The sequence below is a fragment of the Bubalus kerabau genome, chromosome 11 (genome assembly GCF_029407905.1).
Source record: "Bubalus kerabau isolate K-KA32 ecotype Philippines breed swamp buffalo chromosome 11, PCC_UOA_SB_1v2, whole genome shotgun sequence".
NCBI lineage: Eukaryota > Metazoa > Chordata > Mammalia > Artiodactyla > Bovidae > Bubalus > Bubalus kerabau.
Genome location: NC_073634.1, coordinates 70,250,700 through 70,267,859, shown reverse-complemented (window position 1 = coordinate 70,267,859; position 17,160 = coordinate 70,250,700). Strand labels below are relative to the sequence as shown.

The window sequence follows — 17,160 nt, the reverse complement described above, 5'->3', positions numbered from 1 at the left end:
CCCACATCACACAGCTGGTAGTCAGGATTAGAACTGGAATCCAGGTCTGTCAGGTGTCAAGTGTCATGTGCTTAGAACTCAGCCATGCTCTTTACCATTATGCTAAAATGAAGCCTCAATGTTTTGTGACATATGACTCATTTAGAGATTAACATTGTGATTTTTTTTAAAGCTTATTTTATTTTTATTTTGGGCAGGTTTGCCCGTTTTGCAGGTAAGTGGAGCTGGCCTGGCTGGGAGGTGGAGAACCCAAAGTAAAGGAAAGGAACCTAGAGGCACTAAGTGTGCCACAAGGAGAAACAAGTTAGCACAGAGTGCTGTTGAGAGCTATGAACGAACTTCACTGTAAGGAAATTGAATTGTAAATGACTTGCCCAAGATCAAGTAATCTGTAATTGGGCAGCAGCAAAACTGGGTACTAATGTATGAGTATTCACTGCCTCAGTTTTGAACTATATTAAGGTCATGGGCACATGGCTTTTTCAGATCCAATTACCAGGCTACCTGATGCCAGCTATGACTGTTTTGAAACAATGCATGAAGAAGAATGCCAAATTCTCACTTTGTTCCTTATTACATACCCCAGACTGGGAGGCCCATCCATATGGTCCCCTCTGACTGCCCATGGTGGGGGGCACTGGCTTGCTGTGTTCTTCCCTCAGCCAGCTGAGGATTCAAGCCATCTTTCTAGTTCCTCCAAACTCTGTCTTTGTAATTTTTTATTCGGCTTCAGTGGCCAGAGAAAGCCAAGATTTTGGTGGTAACAAACAGGGGCTTATAGTCTGGGGATGTGATGAGGAACAAAGTAGTGAGAGTTTTCTATCCTTCTCCTTCTTGTATTGTTTCAAAATACTCATAGCTGGCATCACGAAGACAGGTAATTAGTCTCTGTTTGCTCAGACAGTAAAGAGTTTGCCTGCAGTGTGGGAGACCTGGGTTTGATTCCTGAGCTGGGAAGATCCCCTGGAGAAGGGAATGGCTACCCACTCTAGTATTCTTGCCTGGAAAATCCCACGGACTGAGGAGCCTGGTAGGCTACAGTCCATGAGGTCATAAAGAGTCAGACACGACTGAGCGACTAATATTACTATCTCTGGTTTATTTTCCTGTGGCCTTCTTTCTGAAATGCAAAAAGCTACAAGGGGTGGTCTGCAAAGGGAGAGCTCAGGAAAGGTAAGCACCAGGTACAGGATGTAATTAGCATAGAGTTAAGGGGCAATACATGCAGGATGTAACTCATGCAGAATTAGGGACCATATGTGTAGGATGTAATTTACAGAGTGTCAGGTTAGTTTGTGAAAAGCAAATCTAGTCACAGACTACAGATTAGGAATAGTTAAAAGTAAAACTAGGAGTGATCAACTCTTTCAGGTGTGTTTATATTTCTTCCCTGACCTGTTCACTGTTCTCGTTCTTTGTTCTCAGGAAAGGGAAAGAAAACAAAAACAAATTCCTCTATTTTCCTTTTCACTGCAACAGTATGAGTATTAAGGATTTAGCTATGCATGTTGATACATAGATAGGATTGCTAAATTTAGAAGGATGAACCAAATAGTTTTCTTTATTTTTTCTTTTTTAAAAAAGTTTATTATTATTATTATTTTTAACACCAAAAACATTTTGCATTGGGGTATAGCCGATTAACAATGTTGTGATAGTTTCAGGTGAACAGCGAAGGGACTCAGCGTTTTCTTTCGATGCCTGCCTGGCATGTGACTGATGACACCGTTGGTTCAACAAGCATTCTGTTAAGTGCCGGGCGTTGTGGAAGAATCTTATTGTACAATATCTTTTTATTCAGTTTAGCCTTTAGAAACTCATTTCTGTTTTTAGTCTGAATGCTAGACATCCAGAAATCTGCTATTGGATGTTTCTGCTGATTCAAAATGTTTTCTGCCTCACTGCTGGGCCTACTTCTCTTATTTCCTCAAAGATCAGTGGAAGGAGAGAAGATGCTGGAAATGCAGGCCATGTGCCAAGATCTCTTCTCTTAAGGTCATATCCTAGCCTTAGCAGTGCTGCTGAGGGGTCCTCTGTAAGAGAGGATGTCTGTCTGGTTGGGCCTGGCACACCCTCAGGGTATTAGGAAGAAAGACATCAGGAATCCATGAACAGCCACAGTGGAAACCAAACAATTTAACCCCCAGGCCTGGGGAGCAGATGGAGGAAATGATGCTCTGGGAGGCACACCAGAGCAGAGGCCAGATGCCACCCTGCCTGGTACAGTTTCTGTGATAGGACGCACATTTGGTCTCCAGAAGAGCCCGAATACTGACCCTGCAGCCTGACTGGAATGTCAGCCCTTCACACGTAGAGGTTATGTAACAAAACCTTTGTCAAGTGGATCTGCCAGCAAGTGAGACCAGGACACACCAGAACCAGGACATACTGATTGAATTACACTATTCACAAAGCCCTAAACCTACCTCTCACAATAAGTACATCTAAGGTTTTTTTTGTCAGTTCAGTTCAGTTTCTCAGTCGTGTCCGACTCTTTGCAGCACACCAAGCCTCCCTGTCCATCACCAACTCCCAGAGTTTGCAACATGTATGTTGGGTTACAGCTCCTACAAGAAGTGCTTAGAGATTGGAAAGCTTCAAGGAGGACTTTCTACCAGGCAATGATCTTTTACTCCATCTCTTTACATATTCTTTAAGTTAGCTTTAAGATATATATTTATTATGACTTTTTGTCACTTTATTCTCAATTATAATTTAAGCTTCCTGATGGGAGAGGCCATGATTTCTTTTTCTTTATAATTTTGGGCTGTGTCTAACCCAGGGCTGAGTCAGCGTCAGTCTGCTGCTGCTGCTAAGTCGTGTCAGTCGTGTCCAACTCTGTGCGACCCCATAGACCAGCAGCCCACCAGGCTCCCCTATCCCTGGGATTCTCCAGGCAAGAACACTGGGAGTGGGTTGCCATTTCCTTCTCCAATGCATGAAAGGGAAAAGTGAAAGTGAAGTCACTCAGTCGTGTCCGACTCCTAGCGACCCCATGGACTGCAGCCTACCAGGCTCCTCCATCCATGGGATTTTCCAGGCAAGAGTACTGGAGTGGGGTGCTGTTGCCTTCTCCCTGTGTCAGTCTAAGCTCCTTTAATGAATGGATAAATGACGTCTTGGGAGAGAAAGGGAATAAGGGAAGGAGAATGTGGTCATTTATTCAGGTACCAGTCAGATAAAAATCCTGTTTATTTTCTGAAGCTTAATAAGGTCACTGAATGAGAAGATGCCCAACATCATTAGTTATTCAGTTCAGTTCAGTTCAGTCGCTCAGTCGTGTCCGACTCTTTGCGACCCCATGAATCGCAGCACGCCAGGCCTCCCTGTCCATCACCATCTCCCAGAGTTCACTCAAACTCACGTCCATCAAGTTGGTGATGCCATCCAGCCATCTCATCCTCTGTTGTCCCCTTCTCCTCCTGCCCCCAATCCCTCCCAGCATCAGAGTCTTTTCCAATGAGTCAACTCTTCGCATGAGGTGGCCAAAGTACTAGAGTTTCACCTTTAGCATCATTCCTTCCAAAGAACACCCAGGGCTGATCTCCTTTAGAACTCATTAGTTATTAGGGAAATATAAATCGAAATCCCTCCACACTTACCAGAATGGCTGTAATAAGAGAGATGAACAATAACAAGTGTTGGTGAAGAAATTACACCCTGTGTACCTTGCTGGTGAGAATGTAAATTGGTGCAGTTGCTTTGTAAAACAGTTTGACAGTTCCTCAAAAAGCTAAACCTAGAATTACTATATGACCCAGAAATTCTATCCCTAGGTATACACTCAAGAGACTTGAAAATGTATGTCTACACAAAAGCTTGTACATGTGTGTTTGCAGTAGCATTATTCATAATAGCCAAAAAGTGGAAATAATGCTAGTATCCATCAAATGATGAATATGGTATTCATACAATGGAATATTATTCATCCATATAAAGTAAGTAAGTTCTGACACAGACTGTGATGTGGATGAATCTTGAAAACATCATGCCAAGTAAAAGAAGCCAGACACCCATACCCTTTCATTTCCATATGAATAGCTCAGATTAGCAGATTCAGAAAGACAAAATATTGTCTGGCGGTTGCCAGGGCTGGAGAGAGGAAGAAATGGGGCGTGACTGCTTAAAGAGTAAGATTATGAATATATTCTGGAATTAGATAGTGGTTATAGCTGTACAACTTTGTGAGTATATCAAACATTACTGAATTGTGGAGGAAGCACAAGCTGCAATCAAGACTGCTAGGAAGCAATCCCACTGCTGGGCATACACACTGAGGAAACCAGAAGGGAAAGAGACACGTGTACCCCAATGTTCATCGCAGCACTGTTTATAATAGCCAGGACATGGAAGCAACCTAGATGCCCATCAGCAGATGAATGGATAAGAAAGCTGTGGTACATATACACAATGGAGTATTACTCAGCCATTAAAAAGAATACATTCGAATCAGTTCTAATGAGGTGGATGGAACTGGAGCCTATTATACAGAGTGAAGTAAGCCAGAAAGAAAAACACCGATACAGTATACTAACGCATATATATGGAATTTAGAAAGATGGTAACAATAACCCTGTGTACGAGACAGCAAAAGAGACACTGATGTATAGAACAGTCTTATGGACTCTGTGAGAGAGGGAGAGGGTGGGAAGATTTGGGAGAATGGCATTGAAACATGTAAAATATCATGTATGAAACAAGTTGCCAGTCCAGGTTCGATGCACGATACTGGATGCTTGGGGCTGGTGCACTGGGACGACCCAGAGGGATGGAATCGGGAGGGAGGAGGGAGGAGGGTTCAGGATGGGGAACACATGTATACCTGTGGCGGATTAATTTTGATATTTGGCAAAACTAATACAATTATGTAAAGTTTAAAAAAAAAAAAAAAAGATTGCTGGGAGAAATATCAATAACCTCAGATATGCAGATGACACCACCCTGATGGCAGAAAGTGAAGAAGAACTAAAGAGCCTCTTGATGAAAGTAGAAGAGGAGAGTGAAAAAGTTGGCTTAAAGCTCAACATTCAGAAAACTAAGATCATAGCATCCGGTCCCATCACTTCATGAGAAATAGATGGGGAAACAGTGGACATAGTGGCTGACTTTATTTTTCTGGGCTCCAAAATCACTGCAGATGGTGACTGCAGCCATGAAATTAAAAGATGCTTGCTCCCTGGAAGGAAAGTTATGACCAACCTAGACAGCATATTAAAAAGCAGAGACATTATTTTGCCAACAAAGGTCCGTCTAGTCAAGGCTATGGTTTTTCCAGTAGTCATGTATGGATGTGAGAGTTGGACTATAAAAAAGCTGAGTGCCGAAGAATTGATGCTTTTGAACTGTTGTGTTGGAGAAGACTCTTGAGAGTCCCTTGGGCTGTAAGGAGATCCAACCAGTCCATCCTAAAGGAGATCAGTCCTAGGTGTTTTTTGGAAGGACTGATGTTGAAGCTGAAACTCCAATACTTTGGCCACCTAATGTGGGAGCTGACTCATTTGAAAAGACCCTGATGCTGGGAAAGTTTGAGGGCCAGAGGAGGACACGACAGAGGTTGAGATGGGATGAGATGGTTGGATGGTTATCAAGGACACAACGAACATGGGTTTGGGTGGATTCTGGGAGTTGGTGATGGACAGGGAGGCCTGGCATGCTGCGGTTCATGAGGTTGCAAAGAGTCGGACACAACTGAGCGACTGAACTGAACTGAACTGAACTCTTTGAAAGGGTGAATTTCAGGATATGTGAATTATAGCTCAGTTTAAAAAAAGAAAACTGTTAAGGTCAGAGAATAGATTGATAAATTTATTCTATTCCCTCCTTTTCTTTTTATTTGAAAATATGGAACACATAGTTTTGTGATGACCTCAATAAAGATCCTTTATCAATCACTGGATCTGAAAATGAGATATCTGTATATTCACCATTTGCTCTGGTCACCTAAGACTTTTGTTGTTATCACTAACAAAATTATTGTTAGTGATATTTCTATCTTGTGAGTTAGTTTTAATTTTCTTTCCTATTAAATGCTTATTGTGACATGTAACATCTAAAATATAATATAGAGCTGAATGTGTATTAAGTGCTTTCTGATGCCTAAATTACTCTGCTGCGTCGCTTCAGTCGTGTCCGACTCTGTGCAACCCCATAGACGGCAGCCCACCAGGATCCCCCGTCCCTGGGATTCTCCAGGCAAGAACACTGGAGTGGGTTGCCATTTCCTTCTCCAATGCGTGAAAGTGAAAAGTGAAAGGGAAGTCGCTCAGTCGTGTCCGACTCTTCGCGACCCCATGGACTGCAGCCTACGAGGCTTCTCTGTTCCATGGGATTTTCAAGGCAAGAGTACTAGAGTGGGGTGCCATTGCCTTCTCCGATGTAAGGTGTATAACTGAAACATTTTGATACAGTTACACAATCATGGGGCAATACCACAATCAAGGTGGTAAACACACCCAGCAGCCTCAGAAGTTTCCATGTTCCCCTTCATAATCTCTTCTTCCAGTCCCTCCCCATACCATGCAACCACTGATCTGTTCTCTGTTGTTGTAGGTTAGTTTGCATTCTCTAGAATTTTATGAAATGGAATCATATGGTAAGTATTTCTTTTTGGTCTGACTTCTTTATGCTCAGCATAATTATTTTAAGACTCATCCATAATTACTTTGAGGTTTATGCATAGTCTATTCCTTTTTATTGCTGAGTATTATTCGTTGTATGAAAAACCACAGTTGTTTATCCATTCATGTGTTGATGAAAATTTGAGTTGTTCACAGTTTTTGGCTCTTAAAAATAGACCAGTTATAAACATCTGTGTACAAGTCTCTGTCAGAATATAAATTTCTTTTTTTCTTGGGTAAATACCTAGGAGTACAATGGCTAGGTCATGTGGTAGGTGTATATTTAATGTTTTGAGAGACTGTTAGAACTGTTTTCCAAAGTAAGAGTACCATTTTACATTTCCACCCTCTAAGTGTGAGTATCCCTCCTTCAAACAGAAATATCTTTGAATGGAAAAGAAGACAAGCAGAGAATTAAACAACTGATTCAGAAGCGGTGCCTATGGGCCAGGCATGAGCTTTTTGAAAGAAAATGAAGAGTGAAAGAAACAAAGCTACTTTTTGATTTTGCTTAAAAGTGTCTAGTTTAAGCTGCCTAAAAGTACCTTCCTTTGTACTCACTCCATCATTGTTTATTACAATGGGAAACAACAGAGTACAATAATACAATTGCTTCTCAAATGATGATGTGGGGAGCTGATGAAAACCTCCTTCCATTTCTGGAGGACAAAAGCTTCACATGAAGAGTAGCTGGCAAGTTGTATGCTTAATTCCAATTAGTTTCTTCCTGGAGTTTATTGTGATCCACACAGTTTTGACTGTGTGGATCATCATAAACTGTGGAAAATTCTTAGAGATGGGAATACCAGACCACCTGACCTGCCTCTTGAGAAACCTGTATGCAGGTCAGGAAGCAACAGTTAGAACTGGACATGGAACAACAGACTGGTTCCAAATAGGAAAAGGAGTATGTCAAGGCTGTATATTGTCACCCCGCTTATTTAACTTATATGCAGAGTACATCATGAGAAACGCTGGGGTGGAGGAAGCACAAGCTGGAATCAAGATTGCCGGGAGAAATATCAATAACCTCAGATATGCAGATGACACCACCCTGATGGCAGAAAGTGAAGAAGAACTAAAGAGCCTCTTGATGAAAGTGAAAGTGGAGAATGAAAAAGTTGGGTTAAAGCTCAACATTCAGAAAACTAAGATCATGGCGTCCGGTCCCATCACTTCATGGCAAATAGATGGGGAAACAGTGGACACAGTGGCTGACTTTATTTTTCTGGGCTCCAAAATCACTGCAGATGGTGACTGCAGCCATGAAATTAAAAGACGCTCCTTGGAAAGAAAGTTATGACCAACCTAGACAGCATACTAAAAAGCAGAGACATTACTTTGTCAACAAAGGTCCGTCTAGTCAAGGCTATGGTTTTTCCAGTGGTCATGTATGAATGTGAGAGTTGAACTATAAAGAAAGCTGAGTGCTGATGCTTTTGAACTGTGGTGTTGGAGAAGACTCTTGAGAGTCCCTTGGACTGCAAAGAGATCCAATTAATCCATCCTAAAGGAGATCAGTCCTGGCTGTTCATTGGAAGGACTGATGTTGAAGCTGAAACTCCAATACTTTGGCCACCTGATGTGAAAAGCTGACTCATTTGAAAAGACCCTGATGCTGGGAAAGATTGAGGGCAGGAGGAGAAGGGGTCAACAGAGGATGAGATGGTTGGATGGCATCACTGACACAATGGACATGGGTTAGGGTGGACTCTGGGAGTTGGTGATGGACAAGGAGGCCTGGTGTGCTGCGGTTCATGGGGTTGCAAAGAGTTGGACATGACTGAGTGACTGAACTGAGCTATATACATCTGAGGCTGTCATTGTGGTAGCAGAAGAAAACTGTGCTTAGGCAAAGGATGCATTTCCTAAAGAGGAGCTACACTAAAGTAGGCAGGGCCAATCCAACATTGGGCCTATTCTCCTAATTACACACAGGCTAATCTGCAAAACTATTTAATTAGGAAATTTTAAAAAAGAGTCTATATTGGAAGGGAAAGAGAATCACTTAAATGTGGCCAATCTCAAAGCTGGGGTTTCCCAGGTGGCACTAGAGGTAAAGAACTTTCCTGCCAATGCAGGAAATGTGAGAGATATGGGTTCAGTCCCTGAGTCAAGAAGATTCCTGGAGGAGGGCATGGGAAACAACTCCAGTATTCTTGCCTGGAGAATCCCATGGACAAAGGAGCCTGGATGGCTACAGTCTATAGGGTCACACAGAGTCAGACATGACTGAAGCAACTTAACCAGGCACACATGCAAAGTCAAAGGTGCTGTAAAGGCTCTCCACAGAGCAGGTGACTTCCTATATGTTTTAGAACAGGAGCTGTAAATCCAGGGACTTAAGCACCATACTAAATGGCAAACATATGCTTGGCCTCAGTATAGGGGTGACAATGGGGAGAGGTGGGATAGTATAGTGAGTTGGAAAGAGTACATGCTTCTTTTAAAGGGAAGTTATTCAGTCTCTAATAATCATTATCATGTGATAAATACAGACCCAGTGTTGCTAGATCTGATTTTTCAATATGAGATGAAAATCTGAATTTTTAGGTGAAATCAGACTTTTAAGTGTTAGTAATAAATTTGTTTTTTTTTTTTAATTGTGGTATGAATCAAAAAGAACATATGTGCAGACCAGAGAGGGCTTGTTGGTTGCCAGTTTATAACCTCTGGAAGTGGAGGCTTTGGGGGACGGCTCTCTCTCCAAATAGTTTCACTCATTTTATTGAATGAAATTCTTTTTGATCAGGGCAGATCCCTACATCTTCTTCCCATCAAGACTTTTTGTTAAAATGCAAAATAGTTCCAAGTGTACTGGTCTCTTTATCAATTAACAATAATCAGCCATTAATATCTTAGCTGATGTTGAATTAAGTCTTTAGAAACTTAAAGTTATAAAGGAAACCCAAAGGAGGAGTTCTCTGGACAGCATATGTTTACAGATGGTCATTCAGCTGTTGCTCGCATAATTCTAGGGGTGGAAAGTTCAGACCATCTACTCCACTGTAGGAAAGCTTTCATTGTAAAAGTTGCATGTGTTAAGCCAAAATCTGCCTCCTTGAATTCCTCCCCAACCGCTCGGTGGTGGTCTCCTAAAGCTACATATAATAAGACCAATAAGTCCTTTCTGCATGGGAGTTCTCCAAATATCCTTGTGTTTCAATTCTTTTGTCTAAATATCTGTGGTCGCTTCAGTCCTTTCTCATCCCACAAGCATCTCATTAGCATCTCTTTGAGCAGATCTCTGCTATAGCACTTCATACATGGTTTTGTATTTTATCTGAACATATGACTATCTCCTAGAGAAGACTGAGAATTTCATGGGGGTTGGGACCAGGCATGCATTTTGGTACTCAAATCTTTTCACATTGTTTGGTACTTAGTAGACACTAAGAATTGATGGAAAAGGAAAAAAGAAAGGAGGGAGAGGGAGAAAGAAGGAAAGAAAAAAGGGAAGAAGGAAGGAAGGAAAGAATCAGTGACTGGATTCTTAGAAGCTTGACTATCCTGCGTGTTCCTGTAAATGGACCTTGAGTGCTTGTCTGGAGGTGGTAGCAAGGGAGCACAGCTACTTGTATATCCTTGACTGAAGAATGGACTACAGTGCATGAAGCACTATAGCATTCATGAACTACGCATGAAGCACTATTGCAGAAGGTTATCCTCTTCTACTAAGCATACAGCTTCAGGAGGGACACACGTGGGAGGGAGGGAGGGGACAGCTGTCTAGCCAGCCAGATCAGCTCAATCAAGCCTGTCTATCAGTGGAGATATCACAGCCAGGCTGCCCTCACATCCTGAATGAATTATTAAATGCTTTCTAGTTCCATCTCCTCTTCTATTAAGAACATGTGTCAGTGCTATCCTTAAAATATGGGACTTGGAGCCATGGTCTGAACTTGGAATAGCACAGCATGGAATTAGCTCTCTTACCCTGGACACTGGATGGCTACTGATGCACCCTAAGATGGCATGAGCTTCTTTTTTGTCAAAGGCATTCTTGTTGGCTCTCAAGATAGCTATGCGTCTTCTTGCTTTTTTCTTTTTCTTTGCATGAACTGTTACTAAGTCAAGTTTCTCTAAACTTGCTTGTCCATGAAACTGTTTGCAAGTTCAACATTTTATATTTGTCCTATTAAATTTCACCATGTTATTTGCAGGCCAACATGGAAAGGTCTGTGTTGGATCTCAGTTTTGTCGTCCAGTGCGTTGTCTCACTGCCTCACTCAGAGCTCGGTGTGCGTCGGAATAATGCCTGTTGCTGAGTTGCTGGTGAAAGCCAGCAGAGATCACTGTCTTGGGGGAATGCAGTCATCAGCATAGAGTGTCTTGAGCGGACAGGCCTGGGTGGGGCTTCACAGGAGGGGGTGCTCTGGCGGCCAAGGAAGGGAAGTAATTCAGAGAAGCAGGAGAAGGGGCTGAGAGGAAAGGTTTTGGATGAAAGCAAATTCTATCTTCTTCACAGGGTTTAGTCTCAATATTTCCTTGTTTACTTTCCCCTTCAGTACATATTGAGTTAGTGAATCATTTTGCAGATACTCTGAACTCTATATATTTCTCCAGTTTTCTTTCAGTAGAGAAACACTGTTGTTTAGTTACTAAGTCATGTCTGACTCTTTTGCCACCCTATGAACTGTAGCCCGCCAGGGTCCTCTGTCCATGGGATTTCCCAGGCAAGAATACTGGAGTGGGTTGCCATTTCCTTCTCTAGTGGATCTTCCTGACCAGTGGATCAAATCCGCGTCTCCTGCATTGGCAGGTGGATTCTTTACCACTGAGCCATCAGGGAAGCTCAGAAAAACATATAGGCATATTTTTCTCATCTAGGTATGATGTTATCAACATTCTCACATTGACCTTCAATCCTTATTAAAATGATACTTATGATAATAATATCACCTTGTTTTGTTATAACAGTTCATGATTTTTAAAGCACTTTCACATAAATCTCTGGATCCTCGCAGTAGCCTAATGAAAATTTCAGATGGGGTATGTCTGGGTCTACTTGATAGGAGTTTGTAACCACGGGGAAGTGGCCCCCAATATTTCATGAAAGCCATGCTTACTCCAAGAATGATCAGAGATAGACCTTTAAGAGAATCCTTGGAAGAACTTTTGGAGTAGGGATATCTTATGAAAGTTTCATTTTCTTCTTAATAAAGTTATTCTCTAATCAACATGTTTTAACCCTAATGATTCTAAGTCAAGAGAGGTGGGAGCTTGCCTTTTCAAAACATATGACCAGGTCCCATTGTTGTGTCTTGTGTTGATTTTTTTCTAAGAAATAAAGGAAAGGGGGGGGGGCGCGGAGGGGGAGTTGGGGGTTAGCAGATGCAAACTCGTATATATAGAATGGATAAATAACAAGGCCCTACAGTATAGCACAGGGAAATATTATCCTGTGATAAACCATACTGGGAAAAAGTATAAAAAAGAATGTATATATATACACACACACATATATAACTGAATCATTTTTCTGTACAGCAAAAATTAACACAACATTGTAAATTAACTATACTTTAATTAAAAAAGAAATAAAATAAATATAATTGGATAGTTTACTCTGATATGGGAAACTATTGTTTGTTTATAAAATATGCACTATTGCATTTCAGTCAGAGATTTAAAAAATATCCACAGGAAGATTCTTTGGATTGGATTTACCAGAGATTTGTCTATTTTATTGGTCAAAGACACAGCTCCTGGCATAATTTATCAGTTAACTTGTTTTAATTTGTTTAAATTCATTAATGCATTTTAATCTTTTTTCTTGTATTTTCCTTAGCTTTAAAAACATCTTTTACTTAATTATTTTTGTTTTTTATTTAATAAGAAACAGACTAAAAACTGAATTTGCTAGGATCAGATCTTGTGGATCTTGATATTTCTGTGACATATTCATTATATTTATATATGTGGGCTTTTTATTATCTTGAACACATTGATGGTAAGTAAAGCAGATTTTGGTTTATTAATCTTTGATTCAAGAATTATTTAATAAGATATTTTTCCATTGTCCAACCGGTTGAGATTTTGTGGGTTTGAGGGGTCTTGTTCTGTCTTTGGCTATTTCTAATTTTGCTTCATTTTAAATTGGCAATTCAAAGGTCTGATAACTTCTTGAGATTAGGTGAAAGTAGTTGTTAATCAGGGTCAAATGAACAAAAATTGGTGCATTGTTTATTGAAGGAATATATGAATCAAGGCATTCGGTCAACATTTATTGACCACCTATTAAGTACCATGTACTCTGAGGCAGTGGGAAGTGGAGAGAAAGATTTCTTCTCTGTCCCCAATAACCTTACAGGAAGGGAACTGATTATGCTGCTGAATTAACAGAATTCAGTATTCATTGTCTTTAAATGTTCTGATTCAATACACGGTTGCAAAACATCCAGTAGGATTGCTAAACTGCAAGTCTGGGTTGTTTTTTCACGAATGAGATAATTGCATAATTAAGGAACTCCCCTGTTTTCTAATTGTTTTAAAATAAAGGAATGATAAAAATTGTGGAGGTAGATTTACCTTGGAGCTAATGAACCCTGGTTAAGGCTCCTGGCACTGGGTTTCATGTAGTCATATGCTTTTGTAAATTTGCAAAAGTAAGATATTTCAATTCTTTTTCTTAAGAAGGTTTTCCTGGACCTGTCTTTGTGCCAGCTACATATGTTGCTGCCATCTGTGTTGCCAGGTAGCAGTGTATTTAGAGGTCAACAGATACTCTTTGTTGATTGCTTTTCTTCAGAAAATTTATACACATTTCTGAATAGTCAGTCCCCAAGTACCCCTAACAACTTTGTATGTTTACATATATATACTTAGTGTTTTGTTGTTGGTTCATACTATTCAGTACATCTAACTCCTTGAAAGTGCTTCAGCTATTCTAAAATATAGCCATGAAACTAGAAGGAAATCCTCAAGGAATTACCTCACTTATATCAATAAAATATGCCATAAAGAATAAAAGTGTACAGTTTTTGAAAAAGCTGGAAAGTTCTTCCTCACTACTTACAGGGTTGCATGATATATTTTCTATGATAAATTAATAATTGGCACTTGGTATTTTAGGAGACTAGAAAGATTATGTTAACAGTGAGGTCTCAACAGTGGAAGACTCCAGGTCCTAGAGCACCAGGAAATAATGGAGAGAGAGTTTATCCTTTTCGAATCTTGAGCACCTACCACAGTGCCTGGCATTCAGTAGGTGCCTAACGGTACTTTTTAAATAAATAAAAGGAGAATGATGGGGAAACTACCAGGAATTGTACGAAGAGAGCCAGCACGGTTGAAGCTTTAGGCAGTCCATTATAATACAAAACAACAACAAGACCCCAATTTTGATCAGTCAGAAAAAATACTGTGACCCAGAGAAGGGTGATTCTTTGTTAAGTAGAGGTTTGCTGCATTAATGACAAAATTATAATGACTCTTTATGGGGACACCTGGAGTTGCCTATCGACATTCTGTAAGGGCTGGCAGATGGGGCGATTAACTAAGATCAAAATATTAGTTACGGAAAGATGTTCAGCACCAGTTAAACAATTAAATATGTCAACATTTCAGAGGTGGCCTGTGATCACTGTGATGTGATGTAGGGCTGCCATGAAGATGAAGGGTTAAAGGGGTATTGGTAGCGGTGTGTGGGAATCCAGTATTTCTGTAATATTCCTATAATTAGTTTCCACGAAAGGAGAGAATTTGGATAGGCTTTTTCAAACTTTCAAACAACTGACATGTTGTTTATTTATTACCTTTTTGACCCAGAAGCAAATTTAGCAATTTCTACTCCTTTTTTCCCCCTCCCCTTTTGTGCCCCAACTCCCTTCTTTGCTACTGATGAAGTAACCGTGACCTGAATTCGATATCTCATCATTCATGTGACAGCAATTAACACTTAGTTTCAATTTACCTCCTGCACATATGGTGGATGGTTCAGCTGCTAGAATTTCGATGCAGGATTTCTTCAAAATCTAGGAGGAGAGGAAATCAAAAAGTCAAAGTCAAAGCATAGCTATTTTGTTAGAAAAGTGGGTTTGATTTTAGCTACCAGGATCAGAAGGCTCAAGGATACTATGCTGTAGTGGGTGGATAAGTAGAGTGTTACATTTTCACTGATATCATTAATGTCAAGCATTTAAGGAGCAGTACTGTGCTAGATGTTCTGGGTGTCACAAAAGCTATGTGCCTGTGTGCTAAGTCGCTTCAGTCCTGTCCGACTCTGTGCGACCCTATGGACTGCAGCCTGCCAGGCTCCTCTGTCCATGGGATTCTCCAGGCAAGAATACTGGATTGGGCTGCCTTGCCCCCCTCCAGGGGATCTTCCTGACCCAGGGATTGAAGCTGCATCCCTTAGGTCTCCTGCATTGGCAGGTGGGGTCTTTACCACTAGCAACACCCTGGAAGCCCCACAAAAGCCATAGGAATTATTTATTCATTTGTTCTGGCAGATATGCATTGAATCTATGAAAGGCCAGTCCTAGTTATAGAGACGTTTACATCCAGTAGATGAAATGGGAGCTACACTTGAAAAGATAAATAACCATGGACCATTCTATGTGATAGATGCCAGGGTAAAAGGGCAGACAGTACGAGCTACAGAGTTCATGGGGGAGATCACTCAGGGCTGTAATTGAGAAGGGCTTCCTGGAAGAAGTGGCTGCTGAGGGTGGGACGCAGTCAAGTGGGCAGGAGTAAGTTAGGGGAAGGTTAAGGTCCCAGCAGGGAGTGGCATTTGCAAAGGTAAGAAACTAGAAATGCATAGACCTCTTTAGCTGGAACAAAAGAAGCTTAAAAAGTAGAAAAACAAGTGATTAATAGATAAGACCAGAGAGATAGGATGGAAATGGCCAACTGTCTAGAAGAGATGCATGCTCAGATTACTCAGTCACCTTCTAGTTAAAGAAGTGGAAACATGCTGCAGGCGAAGGATGTCTTTGAAGCCTGCTTATTGTGCCTCACACTTTAAGAGGACCTTACGTAAACGGAAATGTAGTTTTCCCCCCAAGTGAGTCTTTCAGGGTTCAGTGGAGAGTCTGGAGAACTCCAAGACTGCACAGGGAATTAAAGGCTTCTGGTGAAATCGGGGTATCTGACTTTTAAGCTTTTCTCTGCCATTTATGAATCCCACTGCTTACTGCATAAGGATTCTAAAATTTTGGCCAAGCATTTTAAGCAAGTATAGGACACTGAGTGATATACTGCAGGATCTTTATTTGGGCGGGCCTTACTTAATTTGGAAATTGAAATGGGTCAGAGGGCTGAAGAAGACCATTTTGCTCTATTTATGAAGGGGGCATTTGTTAAAAGAATTAATAGTGAAATAAAATGTAAAGTCTGTGAAAGAAAAAAAGGATTTTTAGCATTGGGAAACACACATTAACTTGCATGGATGTTTTTAGCAAATATGCTTCTTTGTTCCAGCTTAAGTGATACATATGCCACAAGGATACAGTAAAACAAAATATATAATAAATTACAAAAGGGGAGGAAATGGATTAAAGGGAAAATCAGGGGAAGATGAAGTAAGGAGTGAGAATAGCATAGACAAAATACATTGGAAATAGCTTATTTCCTTGTTAGGAGTGGCTCCTGAATTTAATTCTAAGCTTTCTAGTAGCAAATGAGGACAGACAATATTTATGAGATTCTCAGTCTGAAGAATGAAAACAAACCAGTTTCTCAGAAGAGATAATATTTACCCATTCCAGAGAGAAATCTGGGCATCCTCATAGAGAAGCATTGTGAAAGGAAATGAATAACATGCTTCAGAAAATTGTTCTCTGATATACAGACGACAAAACATTCAGATGTATTCACCGAAAGAGGCTCCCTCGCAACCAGGTATTTGAGGTAATTCTCTATACCTGAGAATCATAAGAAGCAGCATGGTCCTCCCTCAGTACCTGCAGGAGGACTGGTCCAGGATCTCCATGGACACCGAAATCAGAGGATGCACAAGTCCCTTATATAAAATGGTGGAGTATCTGTACACATTCTTCCATATACTTTAAGTCAGGGGTCCCCAACCTCCAGGCTATGGAAATGGTACACATCCATGGCCTGTTAGGAATTGGGCCGCACAGCAAGAGGTGAGTGGCAGGCAAGCCAGTGAAGCTTCATCTGCCACTCCCCATCACTCGCATTACCACTGAACTATTCCCCCGCCCCCACCCCTGGTCCATGGAAAAATTTTCTCCCACAAAATCAGTCCCTGGTGCCAAAAAGGTTGGGGACCGCTGCTTTAAATCATCTCTAGATTGCTTATAATTCATAATACAATGGAAATGCTATGTAAATAGTCCCCAGCATGCTGCAAACTCAAGTTTTACTTTTTGGAACTTTCTGGATTTTTTTTTTTTTTCAAATATTTTTGATCCCCAGCTGGTTGAATCTGCAAATGTGAAACCCAGGTTACAGAGGGCTGACTGTATTTCTTTTTCTTGACAATTCTAAGATTCAGACTTCCAGCTATTTTTGCTGAACATTCTTTCTGCCTCTTTCACAATTTAAAGGCATTTTAGTATCTGTTTTCAGCTTC

General features: G+C 40.8%; 1 protein-coding gene across 1 annotated transcript in view; it reads right to left on the bottom strand.

Moving 5' to 3' along the window:
- The window catches only part of ANTXR1 (ANTXR cell adhesion molecule 1), a 260,214-nt gene that overhangs the window by 165,943 nt on the left and 77,111 nt on the right, over nucleotides 1-17,160 (bottom strand). Inside the window, exon 9 of the mRNA XM_055540531.1 lies at nucleotides 14,533-14,593. Coding sequence (XP_055396506.1) covers nucleotides 14,533-14,593 — 61 coding nt within the window. The remainder of the gene's footprint in view (nucleotides 1-14,532; nucleotides 14,594-17,160) is intronic.